General features: G+C 45.8%; 1 protein-coding gene across 3 annotated transcripts; it reads left to right on the top strand.

The window, feature by feature from the left end:
• The first annotated feature begins 507 nt into the window (after positions 1 to 507).
• Positions 508 to 8,299, top strand: LOC112875302 (aberrant root formation protein 4). 3 transcript variants are annotated; one of them, XM_025939105.1, is made up of 15 exons: positions 508 to 976; positions 1,512 to 1,659; positions 1,756 to 1,950; positions 2,055 to 2,204; positions 3,814 to 3,886; positions 4,162 to 4,340; positions 4,454 to 4,510; positions 4,620 to 4,773; positions 4,870 to 4,929; positions 5,024 to 5,292; positions 5,367 to 5,438; positions 5,659 to 5,736; positions 5,980 to 6,159; positions 7,062 to 7,113; positions 7,808 to 8,022. In XM_025939105.1, the coding sequence occupies exons 2-15, from the start codon at positions 1,573 to 1,575 to the stop codon at positions 8,020 to 8,022; spliced, it is 1,821 nt and encodes a 606-aa protein (XP_025794890.1). In that variant the 5' UTR covers positions 508 to 976; positions 1,512 to 1,572. The 3 variants fall into 3 exon arrangements, with proteins under 3 accessions (XP_025794890.1, XP_025794891.1, XP_025794892.1); XM_025939106.1 differs by having other exon boundaries at positions 513 to 976; positions 1,517 to 1,659; XM_025939107.1 differs by having other exon boundaries at positions 967 to 1,100; positions 1,490 to 1,659; positions 7,808 to 8,299.
• The last annotated feature ends 7,395 nt before the right edge of the window (positions 8,300 to 15,694 follow it).

The following is a 15,694-nucleotide window of genomic DNA, read 5'->3' as shown; positions in this document are numbered from 1 at the left end:
CGAGGATGGGGGAAATCATTTCTCGTTAGTGTTGGCGGGGCTGGGATGTGGTGGCGATCCCTGATAGAAAATTCCCCGTTGCCATCCATAATCGCCGAGAAAATTTAGGCCTTATTCGGTTAAACTCCTCCACAAAAGGATTGATGGGGATTTTGATACCCTCTAATCCTTCAACTCCCTTACAATTGAACAAGACCTTGGGAACAAATAAGAGAGAAGGGACTGCTGTGAAGAGGGAGATAACCATATGACCTTTCACTGGTTGTAGCGGCTAGAAGGTCAAAACCCCAATAGTGGGCTGCGTCCATCCCCGCTATGGCCGAGTCATGGATTCTAGCGTCCAAAAAGAAATAATAAGATCCAGTTTGGATCCATAAATTAAACTTTAATCCTAAAGTTTAGTTCATTAAGGTAGACTAAAATTCCACCTCAAGTTTAGTCCATTAGTCCACGATCCCATCTAATTCGGACTAAAATCACCCAGCCAACTACGAATTGACAAAAATACCCTCACCACTCTTACTCATTCCCCACCCGTCGTCACGCGCAGCCAGATCCGCCCGACGCCGCCTCCTCTCCATCCCGCCCGGCGGCGCCCGCCCACCGCTGCCCCAACGGCCCCGCGCTCCTCCTCCTCCTCCTCCTCAACCGCCCGCGAGCCGCCTCCTCCTCACCTGCACGCGCACCGCCGCCTTATCCGCTCGGGCGCCGCCACTCCGATCCACGGCTCGGCGCCACCCCCATCTTCCGCGAGCCCGCGGGCCGTCCCCATCGGGCGGCCGCCAACACCTCCCGATCCGCCCGCACTCCGCCGCCCCTCCTTGCGCTGGGCGCTCGCTGGAGGAAGAGGTCGCCGGCTCACTGGGCTGCTCGCCGTTGAAGCTCTCGCGGCCGCTCGTCGGAGGAGCTCGCGCAGCAGGCAGCGGCAGCACAGCAGGGGCAGGCAGCTTGCGGCGGCGGCAGCAGCGCAGGGCAGGTAGGCAGCCGCGGCAGCACAGCAGGGCAGGCGAGCAGCAGCGCAGGCAGCTGAAGCGCCTCAGCATCCTCAAAACTGAGGGCAAAATGGACAATTATATGTTTCAAATGATCTTCCAACTAAAATTTAGTCCACGGATCCGAACAGCGGTGGACTAAACTTAGGGCCTGTTCGTTTCCTCGTATCTAAACTTTAGATCCGTCACATCAAAGAAAATCTTGCTATTTAGAAGTACTAAATAAAATCTGTTTATAAAACTTTTTGCACAGCTAGATGCTAATTCGCGAGACAAATTTAATGAGCCTAATTAATCTATAATTTTGCCACCGTGATGCTACAGTAATTGTTCGCTAATCATGGACTAATATACCTTATTAGATTCGTCTCGCGAATTAGCACTAGGATTCTGCAATTAGTTTTGTAATTAGACTTTATTTAATACTTCTAAATGATAAGATTCTCTTTGACGTGACCCTAAGTATCCGGAAACGAACACCCCCTTGGTTACCTAAACTTTAGCCCACTGTTTGTTAAGGTCAGTTTTATCGAGGGATTCTACCGACCCTCGCACGCGCACACACCGAGGCAGCAGCTTCATGGCCGCCGGCGATGCCTCCGCCACCTCCTCCTCTGCAACTCCTTACCCCGACCGCCTCCGCGAAGCACTCGACGTCCTCTCCCAGGTAACCCACCATCTTACTATACATCGATCTCACGGACCATATGTTGCTTCTCCCAAACCCTTCTAAACGCTCCCCCCATCTACGCCTCCGCCGCAGGCATGCGAATCCGGCGTCTGCGATGCTTTGGAAGCCGCCTCTTTCACCGTCTCCGAGATTGTTGACGCCGCCGCCGCCACGAGTGCCGAGGCCGATGACGGGAGGGACGACGGCGACGCCACGGCGGCGGCCAGGGTCTCTGAGGAGATGCTCCGCGAGGTGCACGAGTTCCTCTCTCGTCCGTCTTCGAACCAGGTCGGCACCCGTTCTTCTTTGAAGCAGTGTATCGTATTGTGGTTTTTTGGGGGAGAACGGTTGGTGATTGGCATGCTGATTTCGTTGCTTTGTTGTGAGAACAGATGGCCATTGACGCGCTGTCGCTTGTGCTCCCCAAACATGTGGCGAAGCTGGGAGCTCAAATAGGGGGATGCTGGGACCTTGCCGCCGCTATCCTCAAGTTCTTCGTGATGAATTGCAGTCCGAGGGACATGCTCTCCATCCTCTGTGAGGTGATTACGCTTTGATTTGTTTATGTTAAGTTCTGGCTGTTGGTTAGCTGTCGTGTCGTGATGCTGATAGGAAGTTCCTCCACACATGGAATCTTGAACTTGATAATGCTTGCAAGCTTGACTACATTTGCTGATATGAAATTGCTCCACCCTTAGATTGCAGTTTGTGGGGTGGGGGGATAAGGATGAATGAACTTGTAATGTTAGATGTGGGATAGCAATAGTGTATAAACATGGCTCCTTTCTGTTAGATGTGGCCTGTGGGATAGTAATAATGTATAAACATGGCTCCTTTGATGTACTTCTATATGTGCATTGACTGGCAAAGGGTATAACTGATGGCCATTTGGCCTCTAAAATGCTTGATATGGTTTCTTCCCATCAAATAGATCTGGATGGATTAGGCTTCAATATTTAAACGGGAATGCTATAGTTAGGGCGTCCGATGGAGCAGCTAGAATCGGACGGCGCGTCGACCGTCAAAAGCACTCCCAATTAAAAAAAAGAATCATCCTTATCCGCACGCCGCTTCTCCATGCCGCAACCATTCATTTTGCAAGCGCAGCCCCCTCTCCCCTTGCTCCCCTTGCTCCGCGGCCTCTGCATGAGGCCGGCGGCGACAAGCGCGGCGCCCTCTCATCCTAGCCGTCCTCCTCCGCGGCGGGCAGCACGCCGTCGTCCCCATCGCCGAGGAAGGCGCCGGCGTCGTCTTCGGCGCCGTCGACCCCAACGCCAGCGGAGACGAAGGATGAAATGGAGCGTGTGTTCCGAAATTTCGACGCGAACGACGACGGCCGGATCTCGCGGTCGGAGCTGGCGGCACTGTTCGAGATCGGGGCCACGCGGCCACTGACGATGAGGTGTCGCACGCAACGGAGGAGGCCGACGCCGTCGAGGAGGTCCTCGCTCGCGCGGGTGGCGGCGCGCGAGGGCGACCGCGGGATCTCAAGGGTGGCGGCGCACGAGGCTGGTAGCGTGCTCCGCGCGGGCGGTGGCAAGCTCCATGCCGGCGGTGAGAGATGCGGGGGCGGCGAGCCCCATGATGTTGTAGTAGAATTTTTTGAATGTTGCAATGGTTGATTCGAGATGTTGAGGTCGAAATTCATGTTGCCATGTGGGTATTCTTCTTGCTGGTTGATTTCGTGGAGGCAACTCTTTTTTTTCATGTTGCACCTGTATGAATTTGATGTTGCAGTAGTCTTGTTTTGATGTTGTGTAAATTTGAATGGATGTTGCATGAAATAGAGCTATGATGTTGCGGCGGGAATTTTACTCTTTGCATCCAGATGTTTTGATGCGTTTTAGTACGTGTTTTTTGATGTTGCAAATATTGATTTTTTATGTTGCAAGCGTGTATTCTTGATGTTGCAACGGAGCGTCCGATAAAAAAATTTTATCGGATGTCCGGGCGCTAGCAATTCCGATATTTAAATGATGTTGTCTTTGCCCAGACTTGTGTAATTCAAATGGTGTAGCATCAATACATTCTTAAGAAGTATATAAGCATTTGTAACATTGAAATTATAGTTTGTGTTTTCTTCATCTCTCAACTCAGCTCCTTTAGTTATATGATCTCTTTTGCTTAACCTATCAAATTTTGTTGATATAGGCATTAGATGCGGCAATGGACGTACCTAATGACTCATCCAGCTTTGTTCTTCTACTCAATGCACTTGCTAAAGGTATGTGCACTATTGTCTTGAAAATGCTTCTACAGTCATTTTGTCATTTCCATGGTCAATTGTTAATAGTTTTGCTCGTGTATAACTGGGTCTTGCCTGAAAATTAAGCTTAGTACACACCTAATTTTGTTCTACAATAAAGTTGTAGCATTTGATCTTATAATATTGGCCTGTATAGAATTGATATACACTCTAGATTTATGTTGCTCAACTGCTGTCTAAAATATCAATATACGTGTTATTAATTGTGCATCAACTAATTGTTCATTGGCCAGTGCTTACTTTAATTCAGAGGCGGCATATCGAGCAAGTAAAGGTGGCGCTTCCTGTTGTCCTTAAAGTTATGTGTACTACTGTACAAGAATGTGATGAGGAACATGGAAATGCTGTTGTTGATCTTTTCAATGCAGCACATGAAATTGGCAATGCCATTCAAGAAATGTGCAAAGCAGTGGTCTGTTGATTTAACTAACTTTGACGAGCTGTTGAATCTTGAAACTTATTTAACTGTTTTTTATTACTTTCTTGTTATGATTGGTTCTGCATTATTGTTTTGTTTACTGAAAGGTCAATAAGAACAAAGACCTCTGTGCAATTCTTGGCTTATACTCGCTTCAGATTATAGTGAGTACCAAATTGAAGTTCTTCATGATACTTCTGTTTACAATTCACTTTCTTTCCTTTCCCCTAATATGTGCTATAATGGTACAATACATGCCTCTCTTACTTGCAGGCTCTTGTATCACAAAGCAGACAGCAGGATATTCTCTCTGCTTGCGGTTCAGTTGTTCTTCAGCATTTCAGATTTCTTAAATCTAGTGGATTCACCTATCTCGGTCTACTAACTGGTAGTGATGCCACAGCAGCCACTGATAAGCTTTCCAAAGGTGTCTAACTCATCCAATTGATTTCAGTTTTCTTTTCTGTTATTATTTGTGTTTAGTTTATTTTCAACTGATGCATTAGTTTGCAAAGTGATGTAGAGGACGATGCTGAATTTTTAGAGTGGTTTTCTCTTGCTACGGATGGCACAGCGCTTACAGGTGTGATGATAGTTTCTACTGTAGCAATTTCTTTTGACCATGTGTATTGTATTGTTCATATGCTCCTTGGCTACATGTTTCACCTGTTTTACAGTTGTGTGGACATTTATGTATGATGCTATGTCAAAGTATGCTGGAGAAGAGTTGGAATTAGCACTGAAGGAAGTTCAGGGCAACTATATGAAGAAATGGGAAGCAATTAACATGCTTAAATGTGTCCTGTCCTCAATTAGTTACCCATGGATAATCAAATCCCACGGTATCAACTTATTGCTCAGTCTAACTGGTGAAAATCATGTTCAAGAAATCAACAATCATGTAGACTTCACATTTTATGTTCCTCGTACTTTTGCAACACTCAAGGTATCATTATGACATTCTTAAAAATATGGTATGTTTTTTAATCTACTGTATAAACATTTTAAGGACATTGATAGGCCATTGAAAGCGTAATGATGGGTGCCCCTGAGGCATTGATGCGGAAAAAAGCTTTTGCTGCTTTGAAAAAGGTAAGTACCCTGGATTTGTTTTTTCTATGCATGGAGATTTTTTTTTTTGGTTTGCTCCTTAGGGGCATATTTTTCCAACTAGTGGGCAAAGTATAACGCCATGATTCAATGGACAAAAGAAATCATATGGAAAACATGATAGCTTGATTTTGAATGTTATCTCTAATGTTATATGTGCTGTGCATTGGCTAGTTTCCTTTTATAACACTAATTTTGTCAGGTTATTTCAATGGTGCCCTCATCTCAGAGATTCAACATCTTACAAGCTCTTCTAAGCAATAGCATGTCGCCATCCTTGGTAAGTACACTATTTGTCCTCTGACACTAAGTTCAAGTGGTACATTCTTTATGTTTTGGTAACTCCCATCCTATTGGTGCCTATAATCTATTGTAGGACAAAACAAATATAAGAATATTGCGAGCCTTATTCTTAACCTTTTCTGATGGACATGTGCTAGGAATGACAGAAACCCTATCTTTGAAAATTTCTTCTTCTTTTTTAACTTCATCAATAAAATTCTGGCTTCTGCTTACTGTTCAGACCGCAATTCTCCTAGATCTAGTGAGGGACGAAGTTTTGAGAGAGAGTCGTCAAGCTGAAAACGATTGTGCTGAATCTGATGGATTGCCACCTTGGGCTTCTCATGCGCTTGAGTTAGTCGAGCTGATTTTGAGGCCTCCACAAGGTGGCCCTCCGTGCCTTCCTGATCACAGTGAACAGGTACATTTCCTTTTACTGGTCTACTACTGTGCTTTAAATAATGGTTGCTTGTGTATAAGGAAAGGAGTTAAGAATAAATCCCTTTGACTAGGAAGTAGTCATTTCCCCTCTTAATCTAAAAGGATGGGATTTGATCCCAGTCTTCCAAACAACCCCTTAAATGCTGCACAGATACAATTGGTTGGCCTCTTTGATTGCTCGTGCTTGAGTAGTTTGGGGGTTCAAATCAGCAATTTTGCTTAGTTTCATGTTTATAATAGTTAAGGAGATTTTATCTTACATTTCTCTGCTAGTGAAGTGGAGCAAAACCAATGTGAAGTGCATATGTTTCCCTTATTCTACTCCATTCATAGTGCATTGGGATGTATGCTATATTTTAATTTTGAATGAAGACATTGTGTAGCACACCCCTAGGGGCACAAAATCCATGTTAGAGCATCTCCAGCAGATTACTTATCTCTCTCCCCAATACCAAAAAACTATCCTTTTGGTAATGGGAGGTGCTCTAGCAGATTACCAATTCCATCGCCAGATTGATCTTTGTCCATAGTGGACAAGAATGCAAGCATTCAAAGCTGCTGCCAGTGCATTTTGTCCTGAAAGGATAAAAGAAGTGCAGGGATGATATGACATGTATTTGAACATCTGGATAAAGCTGTGCTGTGCTATTTGTCAAAGAATTATGAAACCTGCTTAGCAATACAATGCTGCTGCTTGTCTTCCTAGACACCCTGTTTCCTTGCATGTGGTCGAGCAAGGTGGTCTTCTGGTGCTATATGTTTGCCACTGTTTGATTGCTGTGGTGTGGGCTCAGTGGTTCATTTTAGAGTGCTCTGCTGTTGTACATGTATACTTGTCTGCCAATCTGCTATGATATTTCACAATTTCCTATTTGTATGCAGGTAGTATCAGCTCTGAACTTGCTTAGATTTATCCTGATAATAGATTCAAGAGGTAACATCCAATCCAAACCTTAATGTTGATAATTTATCTTCAAGTATTGATAAATTTGTCACAACCATGGCATGACCTTTGTTCTTTCAAAAGTCATGCTATGCCTATATTGCATCCACTACATTTCAGCTCATGCAGCAACTACCATTTCTTTATTACATGCTTCAGATTTTTCCAGGATTTTTACGTCAATGTAAACTTCTTATTTTTGTGATTCTCAATTATGCATTCTGGTTTCATTTTCAATGCCAAGTTTTGGCAGATACTATGATCTTTTTTGCTTACCAGGTTGCTTGCCAAAGATGTGGCCAATTAGCGAAATCATTGCATCGTGCAAGTTTGTATTTTGCTTAACAAATGTCCAAACCAGCATAGGTTCTTATTCCTAAATTTTAATTCATGCACATACTTGTTCTATATGCATATTTGTGTCTGAAGGGAAGTGGTAACAAACATATATATACGTAAAATTCAGCCACTATGTTGTGGACAAATGCAGTATGGATCGCAAATAGGGTGTGGAATCAATTATAAAACTTCAAAGATTTTCCATTGTTGTAAACCCACAGAATGAAAGGATGTTGGTTTTGACTTTGGAGACACTTGATAAATTGATCAAAGTTTGCATGTGGCAGTGAGTCATATGTGAATTGTGTGTTTGATCATCTTTTTTTTTTCTTCCTATTTTGGTCAGGACCAAGATCAGGAAAATTGTTCCAGAAAGAGACTTTACAGAAGGTGCATTCGGAGTGGCTGATCCCATTAAGGCCAATTGTCTCGCGAATTCAGTCAGAAAATGAAAGGGGTGATAGTGAGCTTGCAAATCAGATCTTGTGCTCGTTAAATCCTGTTCAACTAGTGTTGTACCGCTGCATAGAGTTGGTGGAGGAAAAGATAAAAGGTTGCTAACGTTTTCGGTTTTCACTCTTTCCATGCGGTACTAACCTCTATTGAGTAGGTGGTGAGAAGATAGAAAGATCTTGTGGATTCAAACTCCGTCGTTTGTCTTGTGGTCTCAGGCATTCTTCAGTCCCTCTGCCAGTATGGTTTTCCTTGAGAAGTTTATGAGAAAATTTCCTATTTGATACTAGCAAAATGACTAATTTCTTACTTGACCCTTAAAAGTTCGAATTTGGCTATTTGACACTAGATCTAAGTTTCGTTCCCAATATGATATTTCCATCTATTTTGAGTGGTAACGATATTAAGTGGCATATGAAAAAATGATTTTGCCCCCCCGAGTTTATTACCAGTTTTTGATACATAATGGTGCATAATTTGCAAAAAATAAAGTATATGTGATCAAGACTATAGCATGTGTATTGCAAATGGTATAAGACATTTTTTCATATATTATTTATGGAGTTCTGCTAAAACTTCTGAAATAAGGCTTTCAGTTTGTTCAACAGAAACTATAAACCAATATGTGATTAGCCAAAGCAATCAACTTTCTAAGGTAGAAAAAACCCTACAATAATTTAATAAGGTTCTGCTGCACAAATTACAGTAGTCACAATCCCCATTTGGAGCCTATGTCAATCAAATAAGCGCGTTCTATACTTTATAGGTTGAGTATAGGTCTTGGTTGGATCCCCTTGCTAAAATTTAGTTGGCTAAATTTAGCAACTTTGAATCCAAATGGATCTATCTAAAATATTGCTAAGCTTTAGTTGGATCTCAAAAAGAGCTTTAGTAAGTAGCCAGCTAGAAAAGGAGTTTTAGTCATTAGCTAGCTAAGAGTTGCTAAAACTTACTTTCTTGCTAAAACTTGCTAAAAGTAAGTAAAGTTCGAAATACCTTCACATTTGCTCCAGCGGTTGGAGTTGGCAGTAATAAATGAAGGGTAGCATAGTTATTTAGAAGGGTTTAGTTCAAGGATCCAAACAACCCCTGCCACCCTGCCAAAGTTTAGCGACCTAAGCTTTAGCTGGCTAAAAAAAGACTCCAAAGTACTTGAGATGGAGGGGATCCAAACAGGCCTATAATAATTTTACAATTTGGAACAAATCTGAACTTATCATCGAATATGAAAAACAACATCGAACGTAAAAACCAGAAATTTTGCATATCTCAACTATCAAAACCAGATAAACTATCCTCTTGATTGTTTCACAGCAGGCTTTACAGTGGTTTTGCTTATATGGCGGCCATGCAGTCCCAAAGGCAACCTAGCGGAGGAGGGAGACAGATCCCTGTCCGCTCCTCTAGCACCACCGGCAAAAGGACCACAACCTCATCCCCGGCCGGCCCACCGCCGGCGAGCTCCGTCCCTATGCCCTCACCCACAGGTCATGGCTCGTGTAGTCAAGCCGTGGATCCTGCTTGTCAGTGGAAGCACTAGGGAGTGGGTAGGACTTGTCGGGTGAGAGATCAAGCTCTAAAAATTATGATATGTTGGGTCCATTGCCATCTTAGTAAAACCACCTTAAAAATCATTTTAAAATGGTCAATGTGGATAATTTATCTAGTATTTTAAAGTTGGAGGGTGTAGTTGTTCAATTATTAAGTTTAGGAAGTTATCCAAATTCGGTGATAAGTTCATAGATGCAAAACAGACTTTTCTCTTCTAGAAATATTCAGAGCACGTGGCCGCGCCGCACGGTCATCTGAGCTTGCAGCTGGACATCCCAACATTGAAGCACTCTTCCCTTCCCGTCCGCAGCCGCGCCCGCACGGTCATCTGAGCTTGCAGCTGGACATCCCAGCAGAGCCCGTGGCCGCGCCGTCACAGGCCGCAACAGAACCCGAGGCCGCGCCGCCCCCTAACATAGCATGTCGCAGAGGCCTCCATGATTGCCCTCTACGGCAGCAGCCCCACCATGACCACCAGCCGCGCGTGGCATGTGCGCAGTCAACAAGTTCTCGGGAAGAAGGTAAAAGTGCATTTAGACTCCAGTAAATTTTGGTGAATTGAATGATATCATAATTAAAAAATTAATGATCTCGTTAAGTGTATGAGCGGAGGTGATTATCATATCAATAAATTATTTATGATAAAATATATTGAAAGTGAAGATAAAAATCTCGTATAATAAGGCTTATAACTAGACTATGATTAAAATGATGCTATTGTCAAACAAAGTGTATCATATGGATTGAGTCACGTATTTGATAATAATTAGTTATTTTATAATGAAGCTTGTTGGTAAGGCCATAGCACTAGAAGAGAATATCTTTTGAAGAGATGGACAATCTATAATTAAAAGATATAATTTGCAAAGAATCGTAAAGAATGGATTTTATTAATGATTTCATTATGATACAAATCTATATGAAACTCTATGTGATGCAAGGATGAAGAGTTAGAATTTGGAATATAATTTCGAAGGACAATTGGTTTTTGCCAAGGGACCAATGCTAGGGTGAAGAAATTTTCTTTTAAATTCAACTTAAAAAATCTTGATCATGTATAATGTTTCATAGTGAGAAATATCAATCTTTCTAGAATCATAATGTGAAGACGGTGTATTGAACTACAAGTGATTTTCATTCATAAATGAAGGTTCAAGTCACCGGCTCACGCAAGTTGTGCTCAAGTTATAGAAATCAAGTTGGATGCACTTCTCAGATTGTGAATGATCAATGTACAATATGGTACACTTTTGAGAAGCTCAAGTGATTGAAATGTAATCTATCTTTCACTTTGAGTATAAGTATGCCGTACTATCAAGAGGGATGCATCACGTTGTGTTTTGGTTTAGTCTCATTGCTTAAGTAAGTTGAGAGAGACACAAAAGCCTCAAGTGCATATTGGGTGGAATTAACAGGGGCAATCCGGAAGTTCCGGGTTTCCCAACCCGAAAGTTCCGAAATTGCATACGTGGCACTAATGGCTAGTTGGTTTCAAAACTCGGAAGTTCCGAGTTTGTGAATCCGGAAGTTTCAGGTTATAACTATAACATAACGGCTAGTTTTTTTTACCCAGCTACATATGCCCTTGAGCCATATCTTTGGTGGGCTGTTGTTCCAGTATTATTATGCTGCTTGCTGGTCGTTCTAAGAAAATTTGGTAGTGTTGCTGAGCTCTTCCCAACCTCTCTTTGTGAGATTGTGTGATTCTTGTAATATCTTTGAGTTGGGTTTGAGAGAGTGACTGCTTGAGAGTACTAGAGAGCACAACAAACCTTGAGCACTTGAGTTTGATCGAAATTGCGTGTTTCACATTTGTTACTTTTGGAGGTCTTGCGTCTAGACGGTTAGAGGTTGCCCGATGAGCTTCAAATCTCGTGGTGTTCCACGGGAAGTTTGTGCAGGTTGCGCTTCGCCTCCGCAAGGGAAGAAGCAAGCTTAGTGAATGGGGAAGTGGTTGGAAGAAGACTTGACTCGGTGGAAATGAGGTGGAATAGATTCACATCCTAAAGAGTTTTTCAACGGAGAGTAGGATTCACTGTGCTTTAGTAGCAAGCAATGAATCCGAATTTTGGTAAAACAAACCTTTGTGTCCCCTGCTGTTTTGCTTCTCATTGCACTCATCGTGATATTTGTGAAATGGGTTGATTTACTCAGTTGGTGGTGTTTCTAACTGTGTGGACCTGCTTTAGAAACTTCACTGAGCCTACTCTGCATTTAGGGTTCGTAGGGTTTGAACTTGTATCCATTTACTCGCACTAGATTAATTATGTTCACTCTGCTCTGTGTGAAACCGGACGTTCGGATTTGTAAAACTCGGAAGTTCCGTGTTCACCTAATGCTCTGCTCAAATCTTAAACTTCAGGATTTGCAAACCCAGAAGTTTCGGATTTGGCGAGCAATGAATTTTATCCGCTGTTTTTGAATGAAAATTTGTAGGTGGTCTATTAACTTTCTATAGGCGACATCACGGTCATTTCAGAAGGATTCAAGGAACGCGAAATGGGAACGTCATATAGCACTTGGGATAGATTTTTACACGGCGGGAATGAAAATATTCCCATATTCCCACCATCGAAATAGGGTTCCCAAAATGAGAAACATAAGGCGTTCCACGTTTCCCGTGACCGTGGGCATACACCACCAAACTGGGAACGGGGGGCGAGCAGGGGCCGCGGCCCCTCTTAAGGTTGCAAATTTTTTTAACCCCCTCTTTGCAGCAAATAATTAGATAAGTAACTCTGCAATAGATAATTAGACAATTAACTCTGTAGAAAGTCTAATATCTAACAACCCACATTGCACTTTCAATTAAAGCCCAGCGGATAGCCCAAGAGGTAACAACAACAAGTAAGAAGCAACGTTTGAAGAAATTATTTGGTATGACCTCCTCACCGGCTTCTGATGAAATTTTGAGAAAGGACCATTTTCAAAATAGCTTCATCATGGGAGCCGTGAATAAGTTGCAAAACGGCTTTGCTTGCGCGACCCAAGCAAAAAATTGTAACTTACCGTGATCCTAACCGATTGAAGCTGTTTTACTAAATATTTTTTTAAAACAGCCTCAACTTCCGCTTCATAAAAAAAATTATAGCAGGAGCTGTTCTAAAAGGTGCCGCAGCCATACCAAATACGCTCTCAATGTTTCTTCGACGGTATAGCAGACTCGCGGACGCCGCGTCCGGACTACAGACACGCAGACGGCGCAGCGGCGCCGCCATGGCCCTACATTAAGGTAGCGTTTGGTTCCAGAGCCAGGTGGGACGGAGCGGCTCCATCCCAGATTCTGGAACGGAGCCGCTCCGTCCCGTGTTTGGTAAACTGGAACCGAGCCGCTCCGTTTTTTGTTTGGTTGCAGAGTAACTGGAATGGAGCCGTTCCGTTTTTTGTTTGGTTGCAGAGTGACTGAAATGGAGCGGCTCCATCCAGTGTTTGGTTCAGGAGTCAAGTCAAGTAAAAAATAGTAACGTTTTTATGTCTTAGCTCAATAATTCATACAAAAATAATAAGAACCATCACATGAAACAAAATTTACACAAGACAGAGAGGGTGAGACAGGAGGCGGCGGAGGCAGGGGGCCGAGGGCGCGCGTGGGCAGGGCATGGCCGTGGACGCGCGGCCAGGGACGGGGCGCGCTCGGCCGTAGCGGAGGCAGGGGCAGGACGGAGCGGAGGCAGGGGCAGGGGCGTGCGCGCGGCCAGGGGCGCGCGGGGCCGGGCGCGGCCGCCGGGCGCGGAGGGTGGCGGGTCCGGGCGCGGCGGCCGGGGGCGGGGGCGGCCGCAGCCGCCGGGGGGGCGGGGGCGGCGGGGCCGGGCGCGGCGGCCGGGGGCGGGGGCGCCAGCGCCGGGGGGCACGCGGCCGGGGCGGGGGCGGCCGCAGCTGCCGGGGGGGCGGGGGCGGCGGGGCCGGGCGCGGCGGCCGGGGGCGGGGGCGGCCGCGGCCGCCGGGGGGCGGGGGGCGGCGGGGCCGGGCGCGGCGGCCGGGGGCGGGGGCGGGGGCGCCAGCGCCGGGGGGCGCGCGGCCGGGGGCGGGGCCGGCGGCGCCGGGCGCGGCCGCCGTGGGCGGGGGCGACGGGAGGACCGCCGGGGGCGGGGCGGCGGCGGGGAGCAGGGGACGGGGGCGGGGATGGGGGAGGCGTACCTGATCCGTTCGAACGAGAGCGGGGGTGGGGAGCGCGTGGCTCGCGAGCGGCTCCGTCCGCCAGAAAAATTGGAGCCTCCCCATCCCGAATCTGAGGGGAATATTCCCTAGGTGCGATGGCTCCGTTCCACTGATTCGCGAACCAAACACCCCCAAAACGTGAATGGAATGGCTCCGTTCCACTTCGCTCTTGAACCAAACGCTACCTAACTTAGCCTCTTGTCCCCCACCCCAAATTTTTTTTTCTGGTTCCGCTATTGACGCCTCCCCTGCCGTGTGTGGCTCGTTGCCCTCCACGGCCGTACCCGCGCCATCCACGGCGCAAGGAACGCCCTCTATAGCAACGCAAGGCCCGCCGCCGCCTGCCTATTGGCTGCACCGCCAGCCGAGTGTGGCAACCCGCCGCTGGGAGTCTGTGTGAGAGTGAGGACACAGGAGAGAAACCATATACACACGAATCAACATCTAAGCGGAATCTAACCATACCCAAACATGGGGTAATCGTAAATAATCGGATCGCGATACAAATCAGGGGGTCAAATATTTACGATTACCCCCTGATTTGGATCGAAATTATGGATCGCGATACAAAATTCAGAGGCTACCTGTAAAAACTCTGGCTGGCGACCGGGATCTGCCGGCGTGGTCGCGCTGCCGCCGGTGACCTCCGCTAGACCCGCCGCCAGATCCGACGAGTTCCGGCGCACATCCGCTGACTCCCTCTCCCCTCGCGTGACGCTGACGGCGCTCGCTCCTCTAGAGATGCCGCGGTGGCCCGAGACCGCCGGACCTACAGCTCGGCGCTGCGGCGCCTGCGCGCGGATGGCGGGGCCGCTGGCGCGGGGTGGTCGGGTGGACAGAGCACAAGCTGCAAAGCTCGGCGCTGCTGGCTCGGCTCCTCTCCCTGTCGCATTCCACTTGCAGGTTGCAGCGATGGACGGCTGGTGGTCGGTCGACGGCCGGTGGTGCTCGCGGCTGCGCACAGCGCACTAGCTGCTTTCCATATTCTGTCATCAAGGTTGCAGAATGCATCTGCACATACACTCCGATCAGATCCTAGCAGAGCGCGCATAAACACTGCAAAACCATACGCTCCACGTGACGCACCGTATAATGCTAATTTCCAGCGAGAGTAGTTTCTTCCTCGAGTACTCTCAACTAGGTGCTCAGGTAACTAACAGGAGATCCTACCATTTATTGATTCAGCAATCTGTTGTACAACATGGCAATGAAGAAGCACAGAGAATTCCACAACTGAAAAGGCCCTTGTAGCTCAAACACAGACCAGTAGTAGTGCAGAGACACCCGCTCCATGATCAATCAAGAATGGTCGGCAGCTAGCTTGGCGAATTCGATCTCATCGTGCCTTCATTTATGTTGTACTAATATACAAGATTAACAATATCATGGTTTTCCAAGGAGGAAGGGGCTGTAGAATGCATGGCATTGCGCCATCTCAATCCTTTCTCCAGGATCATTCATTGTTTCATCCCCAAAAGCTTGGAGAATGTCTCTTGCTGGGAGCTCCCCGCAGATTTCATAAGCCGTGTAGAGTCATGAGATGTTGTGTTAGAGGTTTTGATGGTAGTTCCCGGGATGAATTGATCGTGTGACTATATCTTTATTGTATTTTATATAACTTTCCTAAAAGAAGTGATCTCTATATAACTTTTTTGACAAGGAAATTGTTTTTTAGAAAAGTTTACTCAAGAAAATATTAGTAGAGCTATTCATATGAAACGAGCCAGCAATAATGCATGGATAGTATGAAAAAGAAAATAGTTCAAATATTACATTGTGGATTCCATGCACATGGGAGGTTGTGGACAACCCAAGAAACTTTTGTGGAAATTGGATGAACTAGGTTACATAGATTGGCATGGCGTGTTGTTCCCTCAATTACTGCATGGCAAACAAGCAAAATTTTCATGTAGAAATTAATTGTCTTGCTTGCGTGATTGTATTCATTCTTGGACGATATATTCCAAAAAGATTTCCATTTAGCCTACTAGCACCAATTAACTCCTTTTAACACAAAATCTTCACGAATACGATTGATGTATCAAATCAACTACCTATAGGTATAAATAAA

This window comes from Panicum hallii, chromosome 9 (assembly GCF_002211085.1).
Source record: "Panicum hallii strain FIL2 chromosome 9, PHallii_v3.1, whole genome shotgun sequence".
Lineage (NCBI taxonomy): Eukaryota > Viridiplantae > Streptophyta > Magnoliopsida > Poales > Poaceae > Panicum > Panicum hallii.
This window is presented reverse-complemented; position numbering and strand designations above follow the sequence as displayed.